The sequence below is a fragment of the Eleutherodactylus coqui genome, chromosome 2 (genome assembly GCF_035609145.1).
Source record: "Eleutherodactylus coqui strain aEleCoq1 chromosome 2, aEleCoq1.hap1, whole genome shotgun sequence".
Lineage (NCBI taxonomy): Eukaryota > Metazoa > Chordata > Amphibia > Anura > Eleutherodactylidae > Eleutherodactylus > Eleutherodactylus coqui.
In genome coordinates, this window is record NC_089838.1 from 119,289,264 (window position 1) to 119,308,184 (window position 18,921).

The 18,921-nt window shown below is 41.4% G+C and overlaps 1 protein-coding gene across 1 annotated transcript in view; it reads left to right on the forward strand.

Annotated features, from left to right (window-relative positions):
* Nucleotides 1-18,921, forward strand: part of CFAP54 (cilia and flagella associated protein 54) — a 394,557-nt gene that overhangs the window by 357,201 nt on the left and 18,435 nt on the right. The window contains exons 62-64 of the mRNA XM_066591462.1: nucleotides 1,605-1,746; nucleotides 5,080-5,247; nucleotides 9,522-9,721. Of these exons, the coding sequence (XP_066447559.1) occupies nucleotides 1,605-1,746; nucleotides 5,080-5,247; nucleotides 9,522-9,721 (510 nt within the window). The remainder of the gene's footprint in view (nucleotides 1-1,604; nucleotides 1,747-5,079; nucleotides 5,248-9,521; nucleotides 9,722-18,921) is intronic.

Genomic DNA, 18,921 nt, shown 5'->3' on the forward strand with positions numbered 1-18,921 from the left:
TTCTGAGAGCGATAAGCCAGTCAATGCTGGGAACACCCCCAGGCCAGAAACTTGAATGTAGGATAACCTACAAATCAAATATGAGGTTAAGTGCATGAGAAGGAAAACTCAATGCAAAAAACAGATAACAGCATGATTTTCTTTTGCAGGGACTTAGTAAGATATATGTATTGATATTTCATATACAACGGTTTCTATAGCCTTTAAGAAAAGAAAGCTGAGCTCTGATTGGATTCTATGGACAACGAGAAAATAGTTTTGTTAGTTATAATAAAGTTAGCCGATAGAGTTAAAAAATAAAATGCTGTCTGCCTGCATCTTCTAATAGGGGAGCTTAAGGCAGTCAATACACATTAGATGAATGTCAGCTGAACCCATCAACATTAATGAGTTCGACTGACCAACTAATGTGTGTGATGGTGTTTTGACTTTCCCATGATAGCAGATGTCAAAAGAAAGAAGGATCGGGCATGTTTGATGTTAACATACCTGATCTGTTGTTCCCACATGAGATAAGCTGGTGCTGTATCTAGCAGCGACTTAGACCCCTCTCCCTGTTGAGAATAACCGCACACTCAACTGAGCCAAACATTGATGTGTATGAAGGTGGTTCAGGAAGAATACCTCTCGGATGAGTGAGAGCAGTTACCTAAGGTGTATAGCCACCTTGGAAAGCTTACTGCATATTAAACATTTAGATTTAAAAAAAAATGTTTTCATGGGAAGACATTTAATTTGAATCTCATCCTAATGATCTGTTTCAGTCCTCTTCCTCTGTACTTTATAGGGAATGGCTTGTTAGGTATACCTCTACATTTCCCCCAATTTTCTTATGATGTGCCTAGCCATGTCCTTTTTGTATTTATTATTTTTGCATAGGGGCAAATGAGTGTGATATCTTCATGCTTTATATGTATTGAATGGAATATCAAAGCACAAAAATGAAAGAAAGTAGATGTTTTTGATTGCTAAGGTGAAATAAGATGCATTGACTGAGTTAAAGACAGAGTTCTCAGACTGATGCCAACATCCAGAAAGCAGCTAATTATTTTCTCAAAGAAACAGCAGATTCTGCCAACAAGAGATTGATAAGAAATACTATTTAGCCTCAAAAAATATGTTAGGCATTGTTCCATGGAGCTATGTCTACATTGCTAGTGCCATGAATAATATGGGTCCAATGATCTTGGTGATTAAGCAAAGGAAAAATGATGAGATTTTACACAGCATGTACTATTAAAAAGACAGCAGAGGTATCACCACGAATACAGTCTTGATGAGAAGTAATGTTGGATTATAAAAACGATTGCTAACTAGAGACAGGAGTTACAGTCCCTGTCAGTAGAAAGATATTACCTTTCTTGTACACTGCCAGTAAATTGCTCTGGGCAGGAAAGTTCAGAAGCATTGTGAAATCTTAGCCTCTCCAGAAAGAACATTAACAAACAGAAAATTACCTGTCTATTGGGATGTCGTGCTGTGAACCTCCTCTGTAAATTCATTACTCCTTTTAGTTTATCTAGTAAAATAAGTTTGCATTTAGTTCACTAACTTTCGCTTTTTAACTTTTTTTTGTTTAATGCATGTTTTTCATGTATGTACAGGTGGCTACAGCCATGTTGGCATGTAAACAGTTAATTGGGGAGAAGGATGTTGTCGTGCAGGCTAAAAGTGCCAAGCTGCACCAGCACATCCCAACATTTGCTTGTATGGATCTTTTAGCAACTTACAAGAAGTACTTGCAAGGTAAGGACAAAGAGAGGTAAAGAGGTGTTCAGCCCTTATTTAAAACTTGTCCAGGCAGACAGCAGTGCTAGAAATCAGGTCAGTTGGAAAGGTTACTCTATGTATAAGAACAGATGGCCATTGTTTCACCATTAGGGTTCATTCATGTAAACGCAGTGTACTAGGCAGTGAATAGAGCCCATTGATTTCAATAGGTTTATTCACGGCTGCATATTTTTTACATGACGTTTGGTTGTGTGAAAAAAAAAACACAGCATGTCTTATCTTGGTGCCTATAACGCACCAAAATTACCCATTGAAATCAATGGGCGTGTATAAATATGCAGAAAATACGTAAGCAATTGGCATATTTCGATGCTTGAATACACTGCTTATTTACGGACCGAAATACACAATATGGCTATGTAAATGAGCCCGTTGTCTAGAATTTGGATTTTGCCTCTGTGGGTGTTTGAATATGCTTGGCATATGCTTTTACATTTTTTTTTTCACCTTATACGTTTAAATGCATTTCCTGGGGTAATTTTGCCTGTTACAAATGAGATAGGAAGTGTTGTAAAATATGTAGGCCTATAGAAAAAAAATGAACACTGCGCGCTGCTCAGTTTTTCCATTGTAAATATTGTCCATTGGAATAATTAAAGGGGTTGTCCCGAGAAAGCAAGTGGGGGTAAGCACTTCTGTATGGCCATATTAATGCACTTTGTAATATACATCGTGCATTAAATATGAGCTATACAGAAGTTATTCACTTACCTGCTCCGTTGCTGGCGTCCCCGTCTCCATGGTGCCGTCTAATTTCAGCGTCTAATCGCCCGATTAGACGCGCTTGCGCAGAAGGGTCTTCTCCCTTCTCTTGGGTCTCGGCACGAGCGGCGTTCTGGCTCCGCCCCTTCTACGCGTCATCGTGTAGCTCCGCCCCATCACGTGTGCCGATTCCAGCCAATCAGGAGGCTGGAATCGGCAATGGACCGCACAGAGCCCACGGTGCACCATGGGAGAAGACCCGCGGTGCATCATGGGTGAAGATCCCGGCGGCCATCTTGGTAAGGTAAGTAAGAAGTCGCCGCAGAGCGGGGATTCGGGTAAGTGCTAAACTTTTTTTTTTTTTTTTAACCCATCCCTTGTGTTTGTCTCGCGCCGAACGGGGGGCCTATTGAAAAAAAAAAAAAAGCCGTTTCGGCGCGGGACAACCCCTTTAACCCTCTTTGAAATGTCATAGGGTAGTAGTTTAGGACAAAATCAAGTAGAGCACTGCTTTTGTTGGTAAGTACTTAGATGCTGAGATGCACTAATCTTGTTATGTTCAGCTAATGTAGGAAGTACAACAAGTTCCAAATTCTCTTTGATTTCTCTGTGATATTACAATCATATTACAATGCTGCTTACACATTTTATTTTTACTAATGTCCTCATGCTAGTAGGGGCCTTCTGCATAGCTTTGCCGCTGCAGCCCTACTGGCTCCCATGATGTCTCTCTTTTTCCTCTACTCTCTCCTGTTCCTCCGTAAAAGCTCTTCGTAGTTTTGGTGTGAATGTGCCAGGCGGGTGGTCCCCATTGCTCATTGTTAATCAGGTGTGACATCATCCATTGATGGACGTGGGACTGCCAACTTGACAGATTTACAGCTGTGGGAACTGAAACTAAGGGAGCCTTTATGTGAGAGCAGGAGGAAGTGGAGGGAAAAGAGAGACATTGGGGCAGATTAACTATTGACACTTTTAGTGTTTTCTAGTGCCAATTGCTGCGCCAAAGGTAGTGTTCCAACTTCCTTATTTGCATTATTCCCAGAGGAGCATGCATTGCCATATAAGTCTCCTCACTCACCTTCTAGGTGTTCTTCTCAAGGAGAGAAAATACCCCTCCTGAGACACTTTTTTGAAACGCCCAGCAAAGGGCTCAGCTTCATGGAAAAGGGGATGTGGCCTAAATGCGCCAAAAATTGTTCCAAAACATTAGCACAATTTTTGGTGTGAACTGCACCAATAACAGGTGGTATAAAGTTTGACTACACAGTTTAACAATTCAATAGATTTATTATTAAGCTATGCAGACAGCCCTGCTGAAATGAGGACATGACAGGTCCTCTTTAACACTCTGGTGCTGCAGCCAAATACTTTTTTCTCTATAGTTTTTTTTATCCTTTCTCTCCAAAAGCTTATAGAAGAACACATTTGTACAATTTAATGTACCTTATAATTTGTTGCGAAACCTTGAAAACATTTTGTGGGGTGGAATGGGAAAAAAATAGCAAATTCATCATTGTTGGTTGGGTTTTGTTTTTATGACATTTAATATGCAATAAAGATGACATTTTAAAAAGAAAACGGGACATATTGTGTTTTGATTATTTGTTCTTTTATATTTCTAGTTTACTTTCAAAATGGGGTTGTCCTACAAACAGAACTTGTCTATGCGCAGAATTGATGAATATTGTTGTCTAACCTGGGCCATTGCCAGCAGATGTCAGCTGTATAGTGCAGCTAGAACCTATTACATACGGACCTGAGTTCAGTTACTAAGCCCAACCTATACAGTCGCTTTATGCTTCCACTGTAAATATATGGCGGATGTCACTATGAAGTTAGTTATGATGTGATCACGGTTATCTCACAGTTTTCTCATTCGTAGTTTCCCATTCTGTTTTTTATGCATGCATACAAACAAAGTAGACATAAAGAACATTTAGAACTACTATGCAAATTATGAGCTGTCACATTTCAGCTTTTTTTTAATTAGATGTATTACCGGTAGAGTATATTCATAGCGGCAAAGTACACAGCATTTCTGCGAAAGACACAGAATCAAAATCAAATTGAATAGAAATCAGCAGGATTTCTGCAGCTGATTTCAGCCGCCACAGTGCTCCCCCTCACCTTTAAAGTCTTTGCGCTATTAAGCTTCCTTCACCAGTGCAGCTCTGCTGGTCAGGTGATATGGGAGTAGCATCACCAGTCCAGCGGTTCTGCGCTTACTAGGTGAAGGAAGTGCTGACAGTGCAAAGAATCTGGAGGTGAAGTGGAGCGCTGTGGTGGCTGAAATCAGCTGCGGAAACACAGATGATTTCTAGTCATAATCTGCACTGATGATGCAGATTTTGAGTCTGTCACTTGCGAAAATGCTGCAGAATTTTCCACTGCGGAAAATCTACAGCGTTTTCGCTGCATGTGAACATACCCGTAAATTGTCTATTAGGTGAGGTTCACTGATAATGAAAATAATAAACTAACAGCCATCCTAAAATAATAATAGCAACCAAGGGAAGTTAAGATTGGTTCAAGTTCGGCACTTGTTCTTGTTATTGTTGTAATTTACAGATTATTGCTCCACAGATGATGATCAGCACAACTATTCTGACAAACAAGAATCTGCTGATGAAAGTCCTGAAGATGGAAAGAAAAGTGCTGAAGAAAGTCTTCATGTATATAAGTTGTCTTGGGTCCATGTCATCCGCTATCATAATCACCTAATGAGACTTAAAAATCTGCTCACAATGACAGGTAAATTATTTTATAGCATTTATGTGTTGGTAAATACTACATTCTGTAGAGTTATCTTTTGCTGCATCTTTGTTGTCTTCATGTCTGAAGTCTCTTACTATTCTAACCCAGTGTTACTCAAGTTTCCACATAAATTGAATAGTATATAAAATAATCTTCTGCACAGAGACTCCCTCCTCTGATCTTTTTTGTTGCTTTTGCCTGTCAAAACATTACAAAATGAGTAGTTTTGTAGGACTGATGTAACGCAACATATGAAGGGCTCGGAAAAAGAACAATCAGAGTGTTATGAAGTATGACACCGGGAGATTCATCCATCTTTGCATATTAGCTAGTTTTCTCTGGTATCAGCTATTTTCATGCCTGGGAAAGCTGGATGAACTAAATGCAGGTGTTCAGGTATGCATCCTGTCACAAGCGAATTTCAATTTGAATCTCCATAATGAAATAACCAGCCAACACAGGCAGTGCTATTGAGCAAAATCCTCACCATTGTTCCCCTCCTGTTCACTCAATCCACAAATATCAGACTATATGTCTCTCTCGATCACAGCAGAAATTGATAACTGGGATTATAATTATCCAAGACTTTTGGGCTGAAACCAGCTATATTTTCAGAACTGGTAGTCGACCACAAACTCACTGTAGTAACTCCCATTGTTGTGCGATCTCCAGAGCATGTCCAATTGCATACTGCTGGACTTCTACATCTGGTGTTTGGTGTGTATTTGTAGATAAATTCATGTTATGAAATACAATGGCCATAGTTTTGCTCCTTAAGCGCCTCTTGGGGAAATCTGGCAGAAATATTGAATTGTGTTATCATCTGGAAGATTTGCGCATCTACTCAGCTGGCCTCTCCCTGATGTCATGAGGGGAGGTTGAGGGGTACAGTTTGGAGAAGCCTTAAAAGTGTTGGCATACACATCACATATTGGCCAGACCAAGGAGCTGTATCTGATACAGGACTGTTCATATTTCCACGTGTTCCACGAAACCACGACTATTTGAACCAACGTTGCAAAAGTGCAATTTCTATTATTTTGTCCCTTTTATGTTCATAATTGTTCGGTGTGTATATTGTATATCCTTTTTATATATATTGTAACAAAGTCCTCCAGGGAGTGGGGCGGCAACGACACACTGGACTCAAAAGTGCATAAAAACTTACTTCAGTCTTTATTTTAATGTATGCTTCCAGGCAACAAAACAGCAACACAAAAGTCCATGCGATATAACAGATGAAATGCTGCACCATGCAGGGTGCTCAGAGGGTTTCCCTCTCAGGCTGTCAGAGACTGACTCCTTGGCAGCTGTCGCCTTTTATGCCTCAGTAATGGGGTCAGTTCCTACAGCTGAGCTTCCTAAGAACCAGGGTGAAATTATGGACTGGATCTCCACCCTGTCCAGACTAAGAGCCTGGGAGGGAGATATACTCCATCCACAACTTCACACTTTAACTGCTTACAATATATATATATATATTTTATACATAAGCATTGCTACCTTTTTAGAATAAAACCTTAAACTTTATTAGTGGGCCCTTGTGGTTCTCAAACAATCCATAGACCCCAAAGGTACGGTAATTGTATTTTGGCTACTGGAAACAAAGGTGGCCTGTATCCATACAGTGAGTATTATTAAGGTGGTTGATCTACTTGGAAGCAAAGGGTCAGTAGTGGCAGAAAAGTGTTTTGGGACATGTCTGAGTGCGATTTAGTGCAGGAGCTGGTAAGATGGAAATAAGTCCACCCTGCGGTCTGCCCTGGTGTTGTACATCACACACAATCCACTTTTTTGTGTTTTTAAAGAAAACCTGCCATTTTGTAAATGAATCTGGTAGAATGTGTTGGTCAAGGTAAATAAATGAAAAAAATGATCAAAGTCCATTCCAGAGGCATGCACAGAAAACACTGTTGCTGAAAGAATGACTGCACTTCACTTGCAGCAAGAATGATCAAGGTTCAGTCACATGACTGTAGAAGCCAATGAGAATGCAGTTTTGTTGCTAAACCTGTCAGTGCCCACTACCATGGTTTGTGAATGGCTAGTATTAGCATGTATTAGTGTTCAAAATTTCAATGTATACTTTTTAGGCTTGGCGAGTTGTAAAACTTTCAAATTAAAATAGCAGTTTTCAGTAAAAGTGGACTGGAACCCAAGCCTTTCGTATACTATAAAGCTAATGCAATGTATCTGCTCCCACAATGAATTTGAAGTTTAAGGGAGTGTCCCAACTGTGAAGAAACACTTCTTAGAATGAAGCCAACCCTGCTCTGGCTTCACTAACTTAGATGATTATCACCTTTGAAACTCTGTGCGTTGGCTATAGAGGAAACGTCATATTGGATGGAGCTCATTCAAATGAATAGTTGTGTTGAGTCTGCCAACAGCTATGTAGCAGTTCTCTCCCTTGGCTCTTAGAATGGGTTTTGCATCAGGGTGATCGTCTATGACAACCATATTTCCAAGTTGGATAACCCCTATAATAAACATTTTACAACCTTTTAATAAATGTAATGAATCTTAGTATAAAAAAAAATTGGTCTTCATTTAGCATCAAAGGTTATAGCTTCTTGGACTGTAAAAAGCTCTTTGTGGTGCTAAGTACCAAACTAACTACATAGAAGTTAACCTCCCTCCAAAAGAAGCAGCTCTTATTCAGCTTAAACCCCTTCCTGCATTTGAACATATTACTTTCTAATAGAGGCGTTCTAGCCGCAAAGGGTGTAATAATATGTCAAGTAGACGGCACAGGAGCCGTGCCCTTTCCATCAGCAGTGCATATTGGCTGAAATATATAGTCAACATCTTGCTGCAACATTCAGTATCTATTTTCTCTGATCTCACACATTTAATGAAAAACTATATAAATTTTGGTATTGCAATAATCATGCCGACCCATGGGGTAAAGATATCATGTTATATTGCAAGGTGAATTAAAAAATGCAAAGAACAATGGTTGCATTGCAGGTTTTTTTTTTCTTTTTCAATCCTTACCCGAATAGTTAATTTCTTGGCGACATCCAATGTAAATGTGCATCTGATGTGCACTAGGTTTGTAGTTGATCCCACACAGTGGGTGTCGATGATAACTGTGATCCCAGTCGTTAATCATTTAGATGTCGCTGTCAATATTGTAAGCAGCTTTTAAGTGGCTTAACAGAGGAACGGGGCACATTATCAACTCATACGCGATGAGATCATGGGTGGCCGTTCATTTGTTATGGCAGCCTCTGGCTTGGTAAAGGCCCCCAAGGCTGTCATGGATGTTTGTAGATTAAGCCGTACCCGTGGCAGGGCTTAAAACAATGCCTGTTAAAACACAATACACTGCAATACTGAAGTATTGCAGTATATTTGTATAAGTGATCAAATGATCGCAAGTTCAAGTACCCAATGAGGAATTTAAAAAAAAGAGTAAAGATAAGTTAAATAAAGAATTTTCAATTATTATGAAAAATGAAAACAGAAAAAATATAATTTGTATCACGACATCCATAAAAGTCCAATCTATTAAAAATATGCACGATCAGAAGAAGACACGGGGCAGTAATTTTTTTTTAAAGAATAAAATACCTTATTTTTTAAAAGTAGTACAACAAAAAACGATATCAATTTGGTATCCCTGTAATTGTATTGACCCACAGAATAAAGTTAACACATCATTTTTGTAGCACCGAGTACACCAGGAAAACAAACTCCCAAAATAGCGCTATTTATTTTTCCCATTTTACCCCACTTGGGAATTTTTAAACATTTTTGGTACTTTATGTCATACATTAAATTGACAGAAAAATAAAGTTATGATATTTTGAAAGTGGGTAGGGGAAAACAAAAATGTCAAAAATTAAAAATAGCCAAGGGGTTAATAAACAAAATACATTTCTATGTACATGAAAATGTTGCCAATAAAAAAATTTTACGCAAAAAACAGCTATTATATCACTTTGTTGCTACAAAACATAAAGTCTTGATTCTTGGAATGTGTTGAAGAAAGAGTGGGAAAAATGCTTGGTTCTGAAGTCCAATATTGGTCAGTTACCTGCTTTCTGCAATTTATGAACTAAACTTGTCTGCTGTTAGCTGTTCTACTGGAGTTCGCTGGGAATTTGTGTGGTCAAGGCCTCTTTCAAACTGGTTTTGGGCTACTCTCCATCTCACATAATCTATATTTGTAACTTCTAATGCCCTTTAAATTAACATTTACAGATACAACATATTATTTTAAATTGCAATATCTCATGATTTAATGTGTATACATTTTTTTACAGATTTTGATGATGGGAAAGTGCCTGCAAGTGACACACTTTACACATCTGTCTTCGGTAATGGGATTACAGTGCGCTATGTAGAGATGCACCTGTTCCTCAAGAAGTATCTTCCCTCTTATTCTGCATGCTGTGTGAATGACTTTCCTGCAGAGCTACTGTGGGGACTAGAAAAGAAAACAGTCTCTTATATTTCATCTAAGGTATATTAGACTACATATATATTCCAGAATATTCATATGTATGTTATGTAAGGGCTCCATATTACGGATCAAACATTTACAGTTAGGGCCAGAAATATTTGGACAGTAACACAATTTTCGCGAGTTGGGTTCTGCATGCCACCGCATTGGATTTGAAATGAAGCCTCTACAACAGAATTCAAGTGCAGATTGTAACGTTTAATTTAAAGGGTTGAACAAAAATATCTGATAGAAAATGTAGGAATTGTACACATTTCTTTACAAACACTCCACATTTTAGGAGCTCAAAAGTAATTGGACAAATAAACATAACCCAAACAAAATATTTTTTTTTCAATATTTTGTTGCGAATCCTTTGGAGGCAATCACTGCCTTAAGTCTGGAACCCATGGACATCACCAAACGCTGGGTTTCCTCCTTCTTAATGCTTTGCCAGGCCTTTACAGCCGCAGCCTTCAGGTCTTGCTTGTTTGTGGGTCTTTCCGTCTGAAGTCTGGATTTGAGCAAGTGAAATGCATGCTCAATTGGGTTAAGATCTGGTGATTGACTTGGCCATTGCAGAATGTTCCACTTTTTTGCACTCATGAACTCCTGGGTAGCTTTGGCTGTATGCTTGGGGTCATTGTCCATCTGTACTGTGAAGCGCCGTCCGATCAACTTTGCAGCATTTGGCTGAATCTGGGCTGAAAGTATATCCCGGTACACTTCAGAATTCATCTGGCTACTCTTGTCTGCTGTTATGTCATCAATAAACACAAGTAACCCAGTGCCATTGAAAGCCATGCATGCCCATGCCATCACGTTGCCTCCACCATGTTTTACAGAGGATGTGGTGTGGCTTGGATCATGTGCCGTTCCCTTTCTTCTCCAAACTTTTTTCTTCCCATCATTCTGGTACAGGTTGATCTTTGTCTCATCTGTCCATAGAATACTTTTCCAGAACTGGGCTGGCTTCTTGCGGTGTTTTTCGGCAAATTTAACTCTGGCCTGTCTATTTTTGGAATTGATGAATGGTTTGCATCTAGATGTGAACCCTTTGTATTTACTTTCATGGAGTCTTCTCTTTACTGTTGACTTAGAGACAGATACACCTACTTCCCTGAGAGTGTTCTGGACTTCAGTTGATGTTGTGAACGGGTTCTTCTTCACCAAAGAAAGTATGCGGCGATCATCCACCACCGTTGTCTTCTGTGGACGCCCAGGCCTTTTTGAGTTCCCAAGCTCACCAGTGAATTCCTTTTTTCTCAGAATGTACCCGACTGTTGATTTTGCTACTCCAAGCATGTCTGCTATCTCTCTGATGGATTTTTTCTTTTTTTTCAGCCTCAGGATGTTCTGCTTCACCTCAATTGAGAGTTCCTTTGACCGCATGTTGTCTGGTCACAGCAACAGCTTCCAAATCCAAAACCACACACCTGGAATCAACCCCAGACCTTTTAACTACTTAATTGATTACAGGATAACGAGGGAGACGCCTTCTTAGAGTCCATTGTCCAATTACTTTTGGTCCCTTGAAAAAGAGGAGGCTATGCATTACAGAGCTATGATTCCTAAACCCTTTCTCCGATTTGGATGTGGAAACTCTCATATTGCAGCTGGGAGTGTGCACTTTCAGCCATTATTATATATATATAATTGTATTTCTGAACATGTTTTTGTAAACAGCTAAAATAACAAAACTTGTGTCACTGTCCAAATATTTCTGGCCCTAACTGTATATGTGCAAAAGAAACCTTCCTCCCTTAACCCCTTTAGTGGCACGCCCGGAAAGTCTCCAGGGCTTGCTGCACTGGACCATGCAGTTAACCCTTTCCAATCCAATTTGTATCCTGGTTTTCCTAGGGGGCTTATTTTTTTTCGGCTGTTATACAAGGGCGCTATATGCTGGCTAAAGCCAGTACTGCATGAGGTGACACGTTGGATAGGCTCCGACAGCAGAGAGGCTGGCAATATACAGGAAGAGAACCCTGATTGATGTCTTCCAACATCAGAGCTGTACAGCCTTAAATCATAATGTCTTCAGAGGTCAGACAGTGGATTAGAAGGGGTTAAACCCCAGAAGATTTCCGTGGACAGCTCTAGTGCTGAAATGTGCAGAGCACTGAGCTGTCATCTGAAATCTTCCAGGGTTTTTATTGCATTGTTGACTCATTTAGAAAACCCGCCCTGTGAGACATGACATGGTAATAATAAACCTGCCCATGAAGGGGTTCAGTAATAGGCAGCAATACAATTTAAAACAATTCTAAAAGTGTTCAACAAAAATTCACCTTATATCAACATTCAGTATTTAAAGGTCATGGACACCTTTTTTGAGGGAAGGTGGGGGACAATATTTTCAATTAAAGGCATGTATTTTGGGCTAACAATCATTTTTACAATAATAAATGAATAATTGTGCAATGTTTGTCTTCTGCAGCTTCTACATATCACTGTATACAGACACTGCAGTTTTAGTTTTAATAGAAAATCTGTCAAGGAGTCTAGACTATTGGATTATTTTTCAGCCTTTATCTCTCCTCTTCTGCACTTTTTATTAGCTAATTTATGACCACAGCAAAGAAAAACCTTATTGTGATCATAATTTAGCTGATAAGAATAGGCAGGAAAAAAGAGAGCAGCAGGAAACCAAGCCCTCAGTCCAGCCTCACTAATGGACATCCTGCTGAGACTTAAGGTACCTCTACACAAACCAATAGTCTCCTGAATAATTGCACAAATGAGCGATTATGATTGACTGTCAGCCCTCGACAGATCACTAAATGAGAATTTCCTCAATAATTGCTAGTCATTTCATTTCAGCTCTCTAAAACGGAATGGCTGCTAAGCGATGTCTTGGTCAATATAAACAGGAGTCATTCAATCTCTGAGCGACTGTTTGCAGTGAATGGAGGCGAACAGCTGGAAGAGAACTCTGGTGAGTTCCGCCTCCAATCTCTGACAGACTGTTGTTCCTGTGTAAAAGCAAAGGAGCAATAGTCATTGGGCCGGCTGTCAGGTGCTTATGTGCCTGACAGTTGTCCCGTAAAAAGACACCTTTAGGCTGCAGCGTCCATATACAGTGATATGTAGAAACTGCAAAAAAAAATAATCAACATTTAACTAAACCCTATTGCATAAATGATTGCCAGGCTAAAATATATGCAATTAAATGAAAAAGATTTTCCCCCTCAAAGGTGTCCATAGTCTTTATAGTCTTTAAAGTCATATTCCCACCGCAAAATGCTCTTTGATATTAAAGTAGTTTAAAAATATGCAACTCGGCTATTTAAAGCTTTATATTTTGTCAAAGTGCACATGTCAATAGAAAAACTCAACTTACATGTCCATTTCCTACCATTGCTTACATGTTATTGTCATTATATACTGTATATCCTCCTGTAGTCCACTCATACAGGATGAGCATGCACAGTTTCTTCTTACGATTTCCTATATTGGTGTCTCAAATAAACCGATCCCCAGTGCAAGCATGTTCAGTTTCAATGCACATATTAAGGGCTCGGTCAAACGAACGTGTTTTTTGTGCGCCTATGTGCGCAAAATAAAAACCGCTGCTTGCATGAGCGAAAAACGTATGAATGGGCAAAGTTTTATTTGGGCAGCACATGGGACTTTGCCCGTTCACTGGAGCATCTGTGCTTCGAGAAGCGCAGCTGCTCCACGAAGCTCCCCTCATAATTGAACACTGTGACAGCACAAAAGAATCCCCTGCCTCAGCTGTCACAGCTGTGGCAGAGGACCGCGATGCTATCCCATTGTTTTCAATGAGGCCGGCGCTGCTGCCACCTCATTGGAAGCAATGGGATGAAGGCAACCCCCGCAGCAATAATTTCCGGGAGCAACTTGAAATACAAGCCCTACCCCGAAAATCATCCCTAGCTGTAGAAAAAAAAAAGTTAACTCACCTAGAAGCACTATCCGGCTCTTCTCCCTGTCCCCAACTGTCTTCTTATTTTTTCTGGTAGCCAAGGATTGAAAAATCACCGCCTCCACAAAGCGTTGCCTCTGATTGGCTGAGCGCGGTAACCAATCAGTGTGCCTTTATACCCCCAGAATATACAATGTGTAGTCCACTAGGTACATGCAGCTGCAGTCCCCAGACTCTAAGTGTGGCTGTAAATGTCGACAATTTCAATAGTAGATTTAACGTTTCAGTCTGTAGAGCTCTTTTAAGCACCATATGAATTCTTTGTAAATATGATTCAGATTCTGACATCATTTAAAGAGTATTTTTGTGTTTGCAGTATATTATTCAGATCCAATCTACACTAATGTTCTAGTTGATTTGCAACACAATGAGTAAACAAATTCTTTTTTTGGTAAAAGTTTGGAGACCTACAGTGTTTTCTGAAATGTACAGTCAATCTTGTTTATGGAAATAGATACTTATATTAACACAGTATTCTGGGTAATGCATTGGGGGAAAAGACACATGATTTACTTTATATTGAGTCACATCAGTATAATGTAATTCAGATGGTGGGACTATTTCCAGCTCTCTGTTGAGAATATAGCTTTGAGGTGTAATATCGAATTAGTTAAATATAACCTATAGCAATGGTTCCTTACTAATGATTCAACTAAATGTCATTTCTCTCCTAATAAATCAGTGTTTTTTTTAATTATTACTATGTTTACATAAATCTGGGAATTTATTTTCCTAGAGAAAATATTGTTACCCTAGCAACTAGCTAGTAATTAAGCTTTTTTTTCTACTTGCTGTGTGCTTGGGAAACATCATTTTGTGTTTAAAGCAATTAAATGACATGTGAATGCTAACTAAAATATACACACTGTCTTCTGCTCTGAGAGTTACAATTTCCTAAATGCCAGCAATGACCTTACCATCTGTTTCCGTAAATGGGGGTGCCAGCTGAATCAGTGGGAAGTCTTTACATTTAGAGGATTACAAATCTGACTTTCTTTATGCGGCACACTAAGCTTATCTTTTAAAAGAATCAGCCTTCTTCTGCAATAAAGCTTCATATTCTTAATTATATATGTTTTTGTGTAGAAATTACACATAGGGTCATAAGAAATGACCTGGAATCTGGCTTGGATTTAATATATGGTCTCCACCTCGGCAGAAGAATTGTTCTCGTACTGACCTCCTGAAATAGTTGGCTTAAATCGAAGGAGGAACGTGATGTGAATGAACAAATTGATTTTCATATTGTAATGTTTGACTTGCATATTGTTCTGTGTATTAGAGAAAGTGGCTTGTCTTGGATTAGTCCTGGAGGGTTCAATTTGAATTCAGTAGTATATATCCCAAATGCCATCACACAGAAGGAGAATTATTTTTGGTTGCATATGACTTATTAAATATATAATATGTACATTGCAGCAATCAGTAGGGTGACCCTGGACACATGGCATACACTGAGGAGCTGGGGGGGCAAGATGCTGGCTTGTCACAGAGACACTTACCACGCTCCCTCCCCGAGGGATGCATGCAGCCAAGGCCAGGGCAGCGCTGGGCCTCTTACAAACAACCCCGGAATGGGGATGCCCAATAAATGGTAGAACAGGTGATGAGGTTGTCACGGGTGATGCCACCATTCTGGTACCCACCGGCATGAACATCAGCGGGGAAATAATTGAGCCACAGACAGTGATAGAGTACCTCAGGACCCCGGGAACGGTCAGGACCTGGAATAACTTTACTTGAATAAACACTCCAAGAATACAAGGCAAAAATAGACAGTGTTCCAAGTGCAGGTAACGTTATAAATATATACAGACAGACTTGAAAATGAGTACCTCCACACAGCGATCCCAGACTTCAGGATGCCTGTGTGTGTGACAATTGAAGATGCGTACCTCCACCCAGCTGTCCCAGACCTCAGGACGCGTGGGTGTGAACAATTGAGTAGAAGAGTACCTCTGCACTAGGTCTTGTGTAGGAAATGCTTAGGACTGGCTCATTCTCTATCTCTCTCTGGGGGGCTCACTTACCGATCATGCTGATCCTTGCGTTCAGGAAATCTCTCCTTCTTTTCAATCTTCAGCACACGAGGACTGAAGGTGCCCTTGTGTGCCTTAGCGCTTTGCTCTCTCAGCTACAGAAGATGGACCCTGAACTACTTTCCAACTCTGAAGCACTCTCGTTTATACCTTCACTCATACCATGTGACAGGACATGAAGTGATACATTTACAGACAGTCAGCTCACATTTTGCAGACATCAACTTCTCATTTGCTGCAACTGTGCAATTCACACAACAGAATGACAAGACAGTTTTGCACAGAGCATTTACATAAGACATACATGTATGACATTATGGAGGGGGCCAGGAAAGCATCTACTGGGCCACTACATACATATTTATCAAAAATAAGCATGGCAGTAAAGAAAGTGTTAGAGATAACGTATTAGGCCTCATGTCCACGGGGAAAATCAGATCCGCTGCAGATTCTCAATGGAGAATCTGCAGCGGGTCCCTCCTGCCCCGCGGACATGAGCGCTTAAAATCGGAATTTAAAAGCATTTACCTATCCGTAGCGGCCGGCGAAGATCAGCTGTTCCTCACGGCCGGATCTTCATTTTCGGCCGGCGGATGAATTCCTGACGCCGGCGGCACGTCGCCGGCACGTCGTCGACGTGCCGCGCGCATGCGCCGGCACATCTGCCGAGCCGAAGCAAGGGAGATGCGGCCGTGAGGAAGAGCAGAGCTTCGCGGCCCGCTGCGGGTGAGTAAATGCTTTAAATTCCTATTTTAGGTCTCCCGCGGATCCGGACGGCTTCCATAGGCTTCAATAGAAGCCCGCGGGAGCCGTCCCCGCGGGAGACCCGCATGAAAATGGAGCATGGTCCAGATTTTTTCATGCTCCATTTTTTTTTAAATCACTTTTATTGACGATCCGCGGGTATTTATGTACCCGCGGGTGGTCAATGCATCCCTATGGGATGCGGATCTGCATGCGGGAGATCCGCTGCGGATCTTAAATCATATTTTGCCCGTGGACATGAGCCCTTAAGGGTGCATTCACACGAACGTATATCGGCTCGGTTTTCACGCCGAGCCGATATACGTCCTCCTCATCTGCAGGGGGGAGCCTGGAAGAGCCAGGAGAAGGCACTGAGCTCCTGCCCCCTCTCCACCATTTGCAATGAGGGGAAGCGGGATGGGGACGGGGCTAAGTTGCGCAAATTAGCCCCACCCCCATCCCGCCTCTCCCCATTGCAAATAGTGCAGAGGGGTGGAGAGGAGGTGGGAGCTCAGTTCCTTCTCCTGGCTCTTCCAGGCTCCCCACCCCCCTGCAGATGAGGAGGACGTATATCGGCTCGGCGTGAAAACCGAGCCGATATACGTTCGTGTGAATGCACCCTAAGTGAGAGATGACTTTGCTGCGATGCAAAGCCATTTTCCTTACTAATAGCAATTTATTAGTCCCATTAGGAATGTTATTCTGTGTTTTCCCAACAAAGTCATAAAAACTTTAGCTCCAGAAGTAGCAACTCCAAGGAGGTAGAAGGTTCAACTCTTGAACTGGCAGTTTATCCTCATATGCTGACAACATTTTTATTGTTGAGGCATTTCCTCCACTTCACGTAACCTAGCAGCATCAGAGCCCAACTCTTAGGCCACATGCACATGGGCGGGTCAGATTTCGCATGCGGAGTCCGGCCCTGGCAGTAGCGGCGTCTGCACGTACCTGCTTTCTTTTTCCTCTTTCCGTACTGCGGATGGTCCTCCTTTGGACATGTGCAGTACAGATTTTTCCTTTTAAACTCCTGCTTTTCCCACAGAATCCACGGCCTGTCCGCAATGTCAATTACGGATGGGCCGTGGGTCGGACGGATTCCATTGACTTCAATTATAGCTGTCCATTCGGAATCCACAGGTAAATGGAGCATGCAGTAATTTTTCATCTGCGAGCGGAAACCGCAATTGGAGAGTCATTTTTGCATTGCGGTATTTGCTGCGGAATCCGGAGGCAGTCGCCCGTTCTGGATTCCGCAATTCAAGTTTGCCTGCGTGCATTCACCCTAACTCTGTGTCTTCAGCACTTAGACTACACAGGAGAAACAGATGAGGAGTCACGCTGTGATGATGCGGGGTTATGTGAGTGAGTGGCAGTGACAAGGAGATTCAGCTGAGTGGCTAGAAACACTATAGTATGAGGAGGTTGGGTACACAGCAGACACCATCACCTACTGGTCTGTCTATGAATGCGCAGGCGCACTGATCTGGAGCTGGTGACATCTCTATGCCTGCTCAGAATGGGAACGCAGCCATGCCTGCGTGGGATTTGTAGCGTCCCTGCTGGTGGCATAGTTAGCAGGGTGACTCTCGCTATAAAACACTTTGTAGACTTCTATAAATTGAAAGGACAGTGAGATCTTAAAACAAAGATGGTTTCCTATTGTACATTCTCCATATTATCATACACGGTTGTATGACAGTGGATATACTCCATTGAGTACAGATATGATTTCGATGGGTTAAACCTGGTTGACCGGGAATCTAAGCTTTTTTTACCATGGTGTTGAGCAAAAACATTCTGTGCACCTTGCTCCACAATAGTACTTTTATAGCCAGGCAGGCCCTCCATTTACTTCTATGGATGAGTAATAGAGATGAGCGAGCATACTCGCTAAGGGCAATTGCTCGAGCGAGCATTGCCCTTAGCGAGTACCTGCCCGCTCGAGAGAAAAGGTTTGGGTGCCGGCGTGGGGGAGCGGTGAGTTGCGGCAGTCAGCAGGGGGGAGCGGGGAGGAGAGAGGGAGAGAGAGATCTCCCCTCCGTTCCTCCCCGCTCTCCCCCACAGCTCCCTGCCCGCCGCCGGCAGCCGAACCTTTTCTCTCGAGCGGGCAGGTACTCGCCAAGGACAATGCTCGCTCGAGCAATTGCCCTTTGCGAGTATGCTCGCTCATCACTAATGAGAAACATCAGGGACTGCATCTTTCCCTTATTCCTACAACAGTGCCATTGTATAAAGGCGAGCTCCCATGTTTACGGTATTCGCAGGTTATTTTCTAGGTCTAGTTGTGGCTGAAGTAATCCTCTGAACTTTGTGGGTTGTTTCTAGTTTGTATCCAAGGCAATCTGTTATTTTTGGTGTTTGCATAAAACTTCGGCAATTCTGTAGTAAGTAAACTGCATGTATAATGTGCATCTCGGAGTGCTCTATTTAAAGAATAATGTGCAAATTTGTAAACCAGATCCCAGAATATCAATGTAAAATGTGTAATA